A 14,448-nucleotide genomic window follows, 5' to 3' on the forward strand; every position below is an offset into this window, starting at 1 on the left:
TACTTGAAAGTTTATACATGGGTATTAATGGCCCTCTCCTATTAAATAGCAGAATGCTATACATTTTTCAGATCAGACTCACCAATTTTAAGTCAATCGGTGTGATAAATAAACAGATCATGTACTGGTTACCAGCCATATGTCATGCGATTTTTACTGATCCAATCCAATTATTAACATTGAAAACCGTATTTGTCATTTTACTGTTTATTAAATTGTTCATTTAACAATGGATACCATACAATATGGATGTTAAATAAAATGGTAAAACGAATGAAAAATTGTCTGTTACTTCTGGATGAAAAATGAACAATTTTGCATGTGCTCATCTAATCCCACCTTAGGGTGGAAGCTGCTGCCATCAATGCTGCATTTCACTCATTCTGCATAAAACTAATTTTTTTACACTTGTCTAGTGTGCTTTTGTTCACCCAATATTGCTTTATTTTTCTATTAGCAGTGGTGGGAAACGTTGCAAGCAGGGGCCTACATAGAAATCATGGGCCCCAAAGCAGAAGTCCCCATAAAAACCCCCCGAAAAAACAATATTCATTGGAGTAACAAAAGCGCATCTCATAACTTTACAGCCCTTACAAAGTAATTTTGCTCATATTGAAGCCCCTTAGTGTTCCCCTGCACTAAACTACTCCTTTCATGGCCCTCAAAGTTCGATGCCAACAAATGTGCTCCCGAAACATAGTAAAATACCCCCACAGTGAACTCCTCCACAGTACATCAACATTATGATGACCACCTCCTTCAAAGTATAATACCCCCATAGTGACCCCAATACAGTATGATGGCCCCAATACAGTATGATGGCCCCAACACAGCCCTCCATACAGTATGATATCTCTCCATATAGTATAGTGGTCCCCACAAACCACCACACAGTAAAGTGGCCCCCACAGTATAATTGGCATGCACAAAATCCTCTGAAGAGTATAAGGACCCCCACATCCTGCTCAAAATAGTATGATGGTCCCCCAAATAGCCCTTCAAATAGTATGATGGCCCCCACAAAGTACAGTATTCATTAAAAAAAATACTCACATTTCCCCATTCCCCTGCAGCATGTAGTCTGAAGCTCTGCACATCTTGACACAGGTTCATGATATACAGTAGTGGCTCCATCGGGGCTTACGTTTAAACCCCACGTAAATTGGGATTTGGGCGAATGCGCTGATGGGGCCATTGACTAATGATGCAGACAGAGTCACAGTGTTCTCTCCAATGTAACATTTCTGTTCGTACATACCTAGTTGAGGTGGACACTGCCAATCACTGGTATGGATGGGGGTTAAATAGAGCTCAGCATTCAGAGAACTGGTAGCTGTACAGCAGATAAGAGTGATTTTATCAAAACTGCAACAAGCAGTCCAGTAAGTGACACATCACTGGAATCAGGGTCTCTGATCCTACCTCATGTTGCTCTTAGATGGAGAAATATCCTTTAACATAAGGAATAGGACAGTAACCACCTGTTCATTCATTCCAGGTTAGTTCAGCAGTGAGAAATAAAACAAGCTCAAATGTGTATTCTCTGCAAACTCCATCATACAGATCCTTAAGGCTATGTGCGCACGTTGCGTAATTACATGCAGTTACGCTGCACTTTGTAGCGCAGCGTAACTGCATGCGTCCTGTGTCCCCTGCATAATCTATGAAGATTATGCAGGAGCCGTGCGCACGTGGCGTCTTAGAGCGCAGCGCTTCGGCTGCTGCCCGAAGCGCGCGTTCTAAGAAGTGACATGTCACTTCTTCCGTGCGCTTTGCCTGCAGCCCCCGCTCTGTCTATGGGAGGAGCTGCAGGCAGAGCGAATGGAATCGGCTTTTTTTTCACTACGGACATTTTCTGCAGCGATTTGAAGCGCACGTGTGCTCTTCAGATCGCTGCAGAAATTTCTGCAGTGACTGTACGCAACGTGCGCACATAGCCTAACAGTTTCCAGGTATTGAGATTCTGTTCAACTGAAGCTGAAATGTTTAGTGGAGCCAAGACTTAGAAAACATCACACGGGCTATATACACATGTAACATTTCCATACCATTAATTTCATGAAACTTCAGATTAATACAGTTCTCACTTTATTCAAGAAAGTAAATACTTAAATGTGAATGGAGGCGAAAAAAAGTGTAAGTCAACTAGACCTAAAATGATATAAATCAGTCAAAGGCACAAATTCAGTTCAACATACTGTATTTAAGGGTAAATTCACAACATTCTGTGATCATATTTTAACTTACTGAACTGCCATAGAAGAGCAGAATAGTGTTCACCATCAGACGCCCAATCATCGCTCGTAATCATGACATGTTCAATAAATCATTAAATATTTGAAATGAGACAAAAATTAAAAGCTATTTCCCTAAGGATATAAGAATTTGGATAAAGTAGTGTATAGTTGGCAGTGTCATTAAGTGTAGCCAACCTTTTGAGGATAGTGTATCTTTTGCAATTCACAATGTCACCAATTGTCATGGGCCTTACGATTGGGTCAGATGACATCATAGACCAAATACCGAGAACACCCATAAAGACGAGTGCAGGTAATAAGATCTGTGTTACTACTGCAGAACGTTTCATGGGCTCATCTACGTATAGTATGTCTGCTGTATAAAAGTCAAGTATAATTGAGGCTGCCTAATGAGACAACGTTAAAAAACATATGGTACAATAGCGCTTGCATTCATGTTTTGTCAGATGCTAGATAGCTTTAGGTTACATTGAATTTCATAGAAACACACTTGGGCAATGTCAGAGATGAATGTATTGTAGCACATTATAACGGGCAGCTGCGAAACATTATTCAAACACTGCTTAACATGTAGCACAAGAAAACGTGCTTAAAATGCACTCTAACATAGAGCACAGAATCTCAACAAATTGTGCGACTAGACGCGTTTCCTCCATAGTGGAAAAGTGCAATAGTTAAAAATGACGTGGCTTTATAGCAAATCTCTGAAAGTCATGTAAATGTTCAGCCTCCGATCGTACACTGATGGAATGAATCAGTTCGTAGTGCTGGTCCATAAGTGTCGTGCTCAGTGCCGAAGATATGGCGCGTTGCTTCCCATAGGTTCTGCCTAACTAATGAGTTACTTTTTGGTGATCTTCCAGTGTGTCAGGCAGAATGGACCGATGTGTTAAAAAAAACACACAATGTAGTCCTTATACCAAAAAGAAATAAAGTGTAAGAAAAGTTGTTGGCACGTTTGTTTTTGACACAGTGAGAGAAGGTCTGACACTTCATAAATGCAGTTTCCTTCACTTTATGGTGAATGTCAGCTCTGAAGGCAGAGAGATGAAAAAGAAGAAAGGTTCGGCTTTCTGTCTGCCCCCATCCTATATCCCCCATAACAGTTATTTGGAATAATGTCTTTGTATACCAGAGTTGCACCAATGAAACCATTGGTTTTAGAAGTGAAGCCATCACCCACACACAATGAATGCAGCCATTCCATGGTTTGATCCTACGTTCATCCTGTCGCTTTGCACTCAGTGATCTAACTGGTTATTACTGAGCTACTTTGTGAGCAGCAGCTTTTCTGAAACAATGGCTGTCTAGACTGTGTATAGTCGACAAGGGCACTTAAGTATTTTTGCATGTCCATTAGCAGCGATGGTCTGTAAGCTCATTCAATGTCGCAGAGGAAGACATTTTTGAAGTTTATCCTGTGCTAGGAGCTTTGGACCAAGCGTCTATAATGGGGCATAACTTCATGCTCTGGGAGGTGAAGAGCAAATTCCAAGGCAACCAGGACCGGAAACTCGAATGCCATTAACTCACGTCTGTTCAGACGAAACTTTTCTTCCAGTTTCTATGAAGAGAATAGAAAAAAAGACCCATGTTAACAGCTCCACATGTCATGTTTATGGATTGGCATAACCAGAACTGGCCAAAAGTTTTGGCACTCTTGAAATTGTTCAACAAAATAAAGTATTTCTCCTAGAAAATGATTGCAATTACATGTGTTTTGTTATACACGTTTATTTCCTCTGTGCTGAAACAACACAAAATGGACTGGAAAAAAGGCCTTATAACGTTAGCGCTCCAATAAAGAGACAGAGCCTTGTCACTGACTTTTGGGATCTCATGAATTGGCCAATTTGTGTGTTAAGAATCTCATTTTTTTAACCTAGTTTCTATAACAGAAATGCAATTCCTATTTCATATTCAACATAATCAGAAAGTTTACAACCCTTGGCACTGTAGCTAATCTCCCTGGATGTGGGTGGCAGAGAAAAATTGATGAAAGGCATCATGAAATCTGAAGATTATCAAAGAATTGTGAACACAAAGTAGTGCCCAGTGTCATGAAGCTGTGGTTGAGTACTAGGTCATGGGTGTTCCAGCAGGGGCAATGACCCCAAACATACTTCAAAAAGCACCCAGAAATAGATGGAAACCAATCACTGGAGAGTTCTGAAGTGGCCAGCAATGAGTCCAGATCTAAATACCATTCAACACCTGTGGAGAGATCTCAAAAATTACTGTTGGGAGAAGGTGCCTTCAAATATAAGAGACTTGGAGCAGTTTGCAAAAGAAGAGTGGCCCAAAATTCCATTTGAGAGGTGTAAGACGCTTATTAATGGTTATAGGAAGTGATTTGCTTGTAGTTATGTATTCCAAAGGGTGTGCAACCAAATATTAAGTGGAGGGTGCCAACAATTTTGCCAGGCCTACTTTTGGAGTTTTGTGTGAAATTAGGTTCAATTTGCCCTTTTTTCTATTATTCCAACACACTCAAATTAAATAAATAAGTGTAGAACAAAACAAAACGTGTAATTCCAATAATTTGATAATTTTCTGGGAGAAAAACTTTATTTTCTGGAACAAATTCAAGGCCATGCCAACACTTTTGGCCATGAGGGTATAACACCATGCATATAAGCCAAAGCAGAGGGCCTGAATTTACGACGACTAGTGCAGAGGTAGTGTTCTAAAAACGTCAGTGTGAACATGTCCTAAGTAACAGGTCTGATTTGCCATTTATTAGTCATTGGGCTCTTATTAGCTAATCACCATTAAAAACACAGCTTTGTATTTATTTCTTGGACAGCACCATCCCCAACATACTGTACAGATACGGCACATAGCCAACAAACTCAACAGGGCGAATTTCATTAACTTGCAGTGTCTGGGCTGTAGCTCCTTCTTTGTAGGGATCAGTGGGGTCTCAGTGCTCAGACCTATAATGATCAGGAGCTGAAGGCTTTCTAACAATAGATTTTGTATTCTACCAATAAGTCATAACTTAAAGGGGTTGTTCTTTGAATAGTAAATTATCAGTTTAAAAATATGTACAATGTATTATGCCAAGTGCAGGTCCTGAAGTAGTGATGCATGACACAAGACTTCACAGAATGCAGAAGACACTGAAATACCACAGTGTCATGCACCGCCCACCAGCTCCTTCGATGGCATGATGTATCATTTTTGTAGAGTATTCTTTTAAATACATAATATTACTGAAAAAAACAATAAGGACCTGATTAATCATAACCGGCATTGTTCACACCGGTTTTGATGAGATTTGCTGGAATTAGATGCTCCCGATTCATGATGTAGACTAAAGTATGCCTTTTCATGAATCAGGAGCGTCGAACAAGTGGTGGGCACCTCAGTGTGCGCATCACCATAAATCCTACTCCTCTCCCCTGATCACTCATTCAAAGCTGGCCGAAAATGGGGGAAAAACACCAAAAGTTGAAGAATTTTAGTACAGCTTCGAGTTGTTCCAAAACTTTGTAACTTTTCAAAGCTTTTTATTCTGGCATAAAAGCTTTAATAAATCAGGCCGTTGATTGCTAAATGGTAGACAAAATAACGATGATGATTGTATAAACGACCTACATCAATGAGGTGTTTAACTTCATGTTTTCGTAGATCACTCCCAATTTTGGCAGCTAACAGGATACAGGCTCCAGCGCAAAGTTTTCTGTTCTGTTTGTTCAGCTTTCCCTTCAATGCAAGCTTCTCAAAATATACAAATGCCATGGCCACTGTGGGTTCTTCATAGCCACAATCATCCTGGGCTAACTTCCGAATATCTCGCTTAAGGCTATGTAGACAGCAATAAAAAAAAAAAAGTCATCACTGTAAACCGTGTGAAGGTCAATGGTTTCCATTATATAATAACTAGCATACAATAGATAACAGCTCAAAGAAATGGGATCTGAATAAAATTCAAAAGTAATCCATGAATCTACTAAAAACAGAGCATAAGGCATATTGGATACCTCAATTTATAAGAGCCAGTAGATATCCATACATGGAAAAAACGGAATTCACAACACAGTAATGTATTAAAGGGTACTTTACAGTTAGGGTATGTGCGCACGCTGCGTTTTAGGTTTGACAACAAAACTGCACCCTCTGGCAGACTTTGACAACTGTAAATACTGCGTTTGACAAAAAACAAAAACTTGGTTAAAACGCATGTGCTTTTGCCACGTTTTTGTTAATATGTTTTTTAAAGGAGAAAAAAAAAATATGATAGGATAGGATATTTGATAGATAGCTATATAAAAGATGGATAGTTAGAAATAATTGATAGATGGAAAGAAAAAAATATAGAGTAGATAATAAGAAAGAATAGATAGAAAGAAATAACAGAATAGTTCAATAGAGGGATAACTAGCTTGGCCAGCTGTTTTTTACTTTTTGGAGGGGTAAAAAATGACGTGGGGTGCCCCCCGTTTTTCATACTCAGCACAGGAACAACAGCAGCTGCAGGCTGCAACCCTCAGCTGTCTGCTGTACCTTGGCTGGTTATGAAAAATAGAGGGGATCCCACGCTTTGTTTTTAATTATTTGCTTTTTTTTCTTTTAACTGACGTGGGCCCCCCATTTTTCTAAAACAAGCCAAGGTACAACAACCAACTGGGGGCTGTTATTATTAGAGTGGGAAGGGCCATCATTATTTGGCCCTTTCCAGCCTAACAATAGCAGCCCACAGCTGCCCCAGAAGTGTCGCATCCATAAGATGCACCAATTCTGGCACTGGGGCCGGCTCTTCCTGTTGCCCTGGTGCGGTGGCAATTGGGGTAATAAGGAGTTAATAACAGCTCACAGCGGCTACTAAGCCCTAGATTAGTTATGGCAGGCGTCTATGAGACACCCAAATCACTAATCTGTAAGTGAAAGCAAATAAACACAAACTCCCAAAAAATCCTTTATTTAAAATAAAATGAAAAAAAAACCACCCTCTTTCACCACTTTATTAACCCTCCAAACACCCCTCAAGGGCCAACATAATCCACACAAGGTCCCATGACGCTTCCAGCACTGTTACATCTGATGCTCACAGCGAGCGCTATAGATCAAGACTGCCAGATCTGAGCTCCATGCAGCAACTGAAATGAGTCGCGCTATCAGCGATGACGTCACTCAAGTTAGCCACAGCTACAGCGGGAGTCCTCCACCTGTGACAGCAAATCACCCGAGTGACTGAAGTGAGCCACGTGATCAGCATTGCTGTCACTCAGGTGATTGGTGGTCACAGGTGAGACCTCCACCTCTGATGGCGGCTGTGATTAGTTGCCGTCAGACACGCCCCACGCTGAGTGACAGCTGTCTGACTGCAACCAATCACAGACTGGGGAGAAGTGAATATGTATGACCATAATGAGTGGGTGCAGTGAATATGTGATGAGGCTAATGAGCGGGTTGTGAAGAAGAATGAGAGGCTGCGGGTGCAGTGTGACATCCGCGCCGGTGATTGGTGAGTATGAAGCGGAGAGAGAGAGAGAGAGAGAGAGATTCTCACTCCTGCAATGTTTTTTTTTTATCCTGTAACAAGGTGGGTGACCTGCGTTTTTTGTGACAAGAATGCAGGTACATTGCATACAAAACGCAACCCATTTTGTTACCATACAGTTTGCTATACATTTTTCATCCCCTCATTGAGTTCTATGGGTGACAAAACATGACCAAAACGCAAAAAGAATAAACATGCTGCTTTATCTTGACAAATATTTGACATGCGCATGGAAATTCTGATTTCTCATAGACTTTGCTGGGGAAGCAAAAGCCTGCAGTTTGTCATTGACCCAGTGCAATTTAAAATGTGAAAAAAACAAAAACACGCTACGTGCGCACATAGCCTTGGAGTAGTCAAACGTTTCAATAATGGCAAATACAATATTGATAAAAAGACATCTAATTATTAAATGACAAATGTCAATGGGGTTATCTGTTTTCATCAAAAACTTTATGCTTTAAAAAAATAAACCAAGCAATATTTACCTGCTGCGGCCTTGCAGCTCCTGCACTGCTCTACTACTCCCCAGTGATTGTTAATAAGGATGCAGTGGTACTGTCACAGATACAGCATGGGACCACTGCAACCAATCACTAGTTTTAATAGTCTTGTGCTAGCTGCCATCTACACATATCCATATACTGTATGTTGCCTAGGACTGGTAGACTTGGTATCAGGCAACCCGGATGATTTTTAGGGTGTTGAAAAGATCTTTTTCAAAATCTGCCATTGTTACCCCTTTTAGGAAACAAAAGGCACTAAATTAAATGATTCAAACAAAAGCCAACTACCAACCTTTTGTCTGAAATGTCAAACAGAATATCGAAAATGATACTTTGTGTTTGGTGCCCTATAACAGTCTGTAAAGTTTCTTATAGGGGCTTTTTTTTAACCAAATAAGATAGTATAGAGCTCGGTGGGAAACCATTTAATGTGATGCTCATTCGCAATTAGTTGACATAAGTCCTCTCCACACCTTGTGAAGGGAATAGATTTAATTTTGAAATATTTAGTTTGTTTACCCTCATTACTTTATTACTTTGCTGGAGGCATGCATTCCAGCACTTACTACATACTGTAAGCCATCTAAGGTTTCTGGGCACCTTTAGGTGCCAAACACAGACATACCAGCACAAATATTGAAGCTGAAGACGTGGCAGTGTAATCCCTGGGGACCACGAGGAAGACTATTCTCCTTGCGGAGACCTGACAAACCAGTCTGGCTGTCAGTGAGGGGACGTATAGCTGCAATGAACCTCTGGGAAATATTCAAATTGTCTCTCCAGGAAGGAGACAAACTCTAGCGCCACCTATTGGAAGTAGCAATCCTAAAAGTCAAAAGTGGCTTTTTAACAAGCCTTTTCATATGACTTAAGCGGGCTTTACACGAGACGACTGATCGTGCGATGCATCGTCGGGGTCACGGTTTTCGTGACGCACTTCCGGCATCGTACACGATGTTGTCTCGTGTAACACCTCCTAGCGACGCAGTATCGCTCACAAATCGTGAGTCGTGTACTCGTCGCTAGGTTTCATAAAATTGTTTAATTAAAATGGCGGTGGTTGTTCATCGTTTCCGTGGAATCACACGTTGCTCCGTGTGACACCCCGGGAACGATGAACAGCAGCTTACCTGCCTCCCACGGCACCCGCCGGCTATGTGGAAGGAAAGAGGTGGGCAGGATGTTTACATTCCGCTCATCTCCGCTTCTATTGGCCGGCTGCCGTGTGACGTCGCTGTGACGCCGAACGTTCCTCCCACTCCAGAAAGTGGACGTTCGTCGCCCACAGCGAGGTCTTCCGGAAGGTAAGTACATGTGACGGGGGTTAAACGAGTTTGTGCGCCACGGGCAGCGATTTGCCCGTGACGCAAAAATGACGGGGGCGGGTACGATCGATCGTGCTATCGCACAATCGGTCGTCTCGTGTAAAGCAGGCTTAAGGATTTATGCCAGATCAGAACCCCAATTTGCAGACACAGTGTTTCGGGGTTATTGCCCCTCGTCAGTGCAAAGTATGATCAGATACCCATACTTTGCACTGACGAGTGGCAATCACCCCGAAACACCGTGTCTGCAAATTGGGATTCTGATCTGGCATAAATCCTTAGTCATATGAAAAGGCTTGTTAAAAAGCCACTTTTGACTTTTAAGATTGCTACTTCCAATAGGTGGCGCTAGAGTTTGTCTCCTTCCTTGCTGGAGAGACAATTTGAGTGTAATCCCTGAAACATCCTTCTGAACGCACCTCCAGATGACCTTTGCAACAGCATTTTTTTTCGCATTATTCGATATATAACATAATGGTGGCTTCCAAGTGGAAGCCGCCAGAATAATGGACTGGAATCTTCTTTTAACCACTTCACGGCTTTCGAAGCCTGAAGCTTTAAAATAAGATACAAAAAGACAGAATTCTATGCATAGCTGGTCGTTTTGACATTGTTGTGTGTATGTTTATTCTTTTTGGTGTTTTTTTTTTAGGGTTCTGCCTGAAAAAGACGTTGTGTGCACATACCCTAGGACTACTTTGTTTCCGTATATAAATTCCTTATATTAATTGATTGACAATAATACTAAGAAAAACTCAAAAGTGGTTGTTCCCTTTTACTACACGTTAATCCCCAGCTGCAGAAACAAAATGAGCTGAACTCACCTTTCCCAGGTCTAACGAACCTCACTACTGCTGCCAGTGTCTGGCTGCCACACTGTCGCTGTTATGTCAGCACCGCAGCCAATCAGTGACCTCAGCAGCTCTGAGCACAGCATTCCCATGTAGATGGAACACCCCGCTCAGAGGCGCTGAGCTCACGGATTGGCTCTGCTGCGTTGTTGATGTAACGTCAGTAATGCAGCCAATGCCAGATACTGGGAGCAGGGGCAAGTCTCGCTGGTGGACCCAGGGAAGGGGAGTACAGCACATTTTTTATTTTTATTATAATAGCCTGCAGCCAGAGATTAATTTTTAATGAAAGGCAAAAAGAAGACTTAATAAGCCATGAAAGCTTCCCGAAATATGTAGCAAATAAAGGTGTGAAAGGCTGAATGCTTCAGGAACATGCAGATGGCAGACTGCCAGATAGGAAAAGGTTTGCTTTGTATTTTTCTCATTATTTGTGGGGTTAGTGTAGTCGGCTTCTAGATTGTATGTGAAGCTGGCAAAGATTTACCCAGACTATAAAACATCTGAATGGCATTATCTGTTGTCACATACAGGGGGAGTCCGTAATACACAGTTTTATGTTATCCATGTGGTTGGCATTTCTAAATTATTCATACATACCTTCTTATTTTACTGAGAGTCAGCTTAATATGAGGAAACTTCTCCTTAAAAGTTTCATTCATATCTTTCTTGAGGTCAGATGGTTTCACGTATTCTAGAACAGTGGTCTGTACATGAAAGCTAGAGTCAGTGTACACAGGGGTAGACACAGTGGAAGGGATTCTTATTTTTTTTGCCAGCAGAGCTCAAATAAATTAATGTGTCTTATGCTCAAAGTTCCAAAAGTGTATGATAAAATGAAGTCCTCAGGAAAGAGAAAAAGGAGATGACTTACTTAGATAAATCCTATCCCCAAAGGCACACGTGTTTTAGGTCTGTTATTGAAGATCAGCCTCATCACGAACAACTCCTTTCAACATGTGGCGTGAGCTCCAGGCAAACAATTGATTTTGCCGGGAAGGACACAGCCAGCCAGGAAATATAGCATTAGCAATCCATGTAATACAAGGACGGCTTACGACTGCCAGAATAGAAACAGCTTGTACAGAACAGCTCTATGTTCTGGGTCATGGTAGGAAAAGGTGAGTTTCTGAAAGGGAGACCCCCTGTATAATGTCTCTGTCCTAATAGGGTCTATGGACAGGAGTTGCCTTTATGAAATTATCCATTTAAAGGGAATCTGCCACCAGATTTTTGCCATACCATCTGAGAGCAGCATAATGTAAAGACCGAGACACTGATCCCAGAAATGTAACACTTACTGGGCTGCTTGCTGTAGTTTTCATAAAATCACTGTTTTATCTGCTGGAGTTCTCTGATTGCTGAGCTATGTATAACTCTGGCCACACCAATGAATACCCAAAAAGCTGCCAATCAGTGGTGGGGGCGGGGTTTTACAGAGCTCATGAATAGGGAGGACTACATGACAACAGGTTTAATAGTCCTCTAAGTGATAATCGCCTCCTGATAAAACAATAATTGCCTCAAATCTGTATCAAGCACGTGTTGGAATCAGGGTTTCCGCCCCTACATTGTACTGCTCTGAGATTACAAAGCAAAAACCTGGTGAGAGATTCCCTTTAAATAAATACATAAATATATTTTAGGCTGCAGTTTAGAGATCAAATTTTACCACTTATTAGGAACTTTGAGTATTGTGCATATTAAGTCATTTGAGATCTTTGTTGCCAAAAACTAACAGCAAAGAATATATAAAAACAAACATTAACACTGTTCATATGAAGGGATGAAACACAAGGTGTAAATGAACATCTTATCTAAGCAACTAAGCTGTAGAGTGAGGCCACAAGTAGCAGCCTGAGGATTTACCACTAATCTATGAGAAAACAAGATTTGGAATAAAACAGCATTTTGCTACATATTTTTAAACACGGCTGAATACTGCCAGCTATATGTGGCCTGACCCTTGAAGTAAATTACTATTTTACTAATAATTAGGCAAATAGCATTACTGCCACTCAACTAGACATTGGTGCCAATGTAGAAAATTCCAGGTCAGATTTAGAAGATGATAGGGTTTCAACATGTCCATTTGTTTTATGACTCAAATTTTTGCAATGACAATGTAATATGCATCAGTTTAAGAAATTAGAACAAAGGTCCCAGGACAGACTCTACAAGGTCATTCTGTCCTGTTTCTCTTACATGTAACGGAATGTATAATGGAGGACTCTTACATTGATCTAATAATAAGGATTAAAGGGGTTGTCCCACAATCAAAGTATACTTTAATCAATAAATCTTGGAATAATAATACGTTTCAAAACTGTATCTGTTAAAACCACATTCTTGTGCTGAGATAATCTTATAAATGTGCCTCTGTCGTATCCTGTAAATGCTGTGGCCGACCATGCAGAGCTATGGTTGGCACATACCACATGTCCTGGCAAGGCAAGGAAGTAAAAATCACTTATGATAAGTGAGTATACAGACTAAATACCAGCGTCTCGTAGCTGCAGCTGTCTCAGAAAACACATTTCCCTGCCTGTTTTATCACAGTAACGAGCGTATATACCATGTCTCCAGCCCTCTGAGATCATCATAAATTAAGTCAATGACGTAGGAGCTCCAGTGAGGTTATATGTCACTGACTATTTCTGATGAGCTCATAGGACTGGTGATGTGGCAGAAACCCGCGTTCCTTTGATGAAACAGTCAGGGGAATGTGTTACCTGAAGAAATAGCAATGGTGAGCCCCTGCTCTTCTGTCTGTATACTCACGTATCCTAAGTGACTTAGGCTTTCCTCCTTCTTGGCCAGAGCTGTGGTATATGCCAACTAGAAACTGGAGCAGCTCTGTTGGTTTGACAACAAATAACAGTACACAGCAGGGGCAAATTTATAACATTTTTTTTAGCACATCCAGTAGTGATATTATAATTTTAAGATCCATTAACTCAAATGAACTTTATTTGTGGGACAAACCCTTTAAACCCTTGTGAGACTGTGACCGGGGTTATCTATGACGGCCGGTATGTCTCGCCCCGGTTGTGCTCACTCCATGATAGAAAGTAAATCCACTATAGGGTTAATGCTGTTTCCCTACAGGCTGAAGGAAGGGTTAAATAGATTCAGGAACAAGGGCAGGTGTGCCGGGTGTGAGGGAGTGAACAGAACTCCCTGAGTTTTCTGCTGGAGAGGCACATGTATTGTGTTATGGACTTTTGTTTGGACATTAAAACCGTGTGCTGTGAACCTTAATGCCTGGATCCCGTGTCTTCTGCTGCGCAGCCGACCGTGCTACCTCACATATGGTGGAGAATCGGCGGGCATGACAGCCGGTGAGGTGTAGCATCCATCCCTGGTGACCCAGCTGCGCATGTCCTGGATTCGAGCGGCTATACTACAGCCCAAACCCGGCGACGCCATGGAGGACATACTAAAGCATTTGGCTCAGGCTAATGCACAGCAGCAACAGGCTAATGCACAGCAGCAACAGACCAATGCACACCTGCTCCAATCCTTGCAAGTGCAGGAAAAAAAATTCCAAGAACAGATGGATCAGGCCAATGCACGTCAGCAGCAATCCTTGCAAATGCAGGACAAAAGGCACCAAGAACAGATGGAACAAGCCAATGCACGTCAGCAGCAAGCCTTGCAATTGCAGGAAAAAAGGCACCAAGAACAGATGGTTCTCCTGGCCAAGTCGATCCGTGCCGGACCGGCAGCAACAACCCAGGGACTGGGTGACGACGGCAGCGTCCGGAAAGCGGTGAGACAAGCGTTGCAAAAGATGACCCCGGGTGATGATGTGGAAGCGTTCCTGGCGGTGTTTGAGCGGGTGGCCGAGCGGGAAAAGCTGCCGACCCCGCAGTGGGCTGAGGTATTGTCACCCTATCTGACGGGGGAACCCCAAAAAGCGTACCTGGACCTCTGTACCGAGGACGCCATTGACTATGTGACCCTGAAAGCCGAAATACTGGCTCGGTTGGGGGTGAATAC

The 14,448-nt window shown here is 41.9% G+C and overlaps 1 protein-coding gene across 3 annotated transcripts in view; it reads right to left on the reverse strand.

Annotated features, from left to right (window-relative positions):
* Positions 1 to 2,071: 2,071 nt before the first annotated feature.
* Positions 2,072 to 14,448, reverse strand: part of CABLES1 (Cdk5 and Abl enzyme substrate 1) — a 151,935-nt gene continuing 139,558 nt past the window's right edge. For all 3 annotated transcript variants that reach the window (XM_075314454.1, XM_075314453.1, XM_075314455.1), the window contains exons 8-10: positions 11,047 to 11,153; positions 5,859 to 6,066; positions 2,072 to 3,822 (exon numbers count right to left, since the gene is read on the reverse strand). In XM_075314454.1, the coding sequence (XP_075170569.1) occupies positions 3,682 to 3,822; positions 5,859 to 6,066; positions 11,047 to 11,153 (456 nt within the window). In that variant the 3' untranslated portion in view covers positions 2,072 to 3,681. The remainder of the gene's footprint in view (positions 3,823 to 5,858; positions 6,067 to 11,046; positions 11,154 to 14,448) is intronic.

Source organism: Anomaloglossus baeobatrachus, chromosome 6, assembly GCF_048569485.1.
Source record: "Anomaloglossus baeobatrachus isolate aAnoBae1 chromosome 6, aAnoBae1.hap1, whole genome shotgun sequence".
In the NCBI taxonomy this organism is placed as follows: domain Eukaryota; kingdom Metazoa; phylum Chordata; class Amphibia; order Anura; family Aromobatidae; genus Anomaloglossus; species Anomaloglossus baeobatrachus.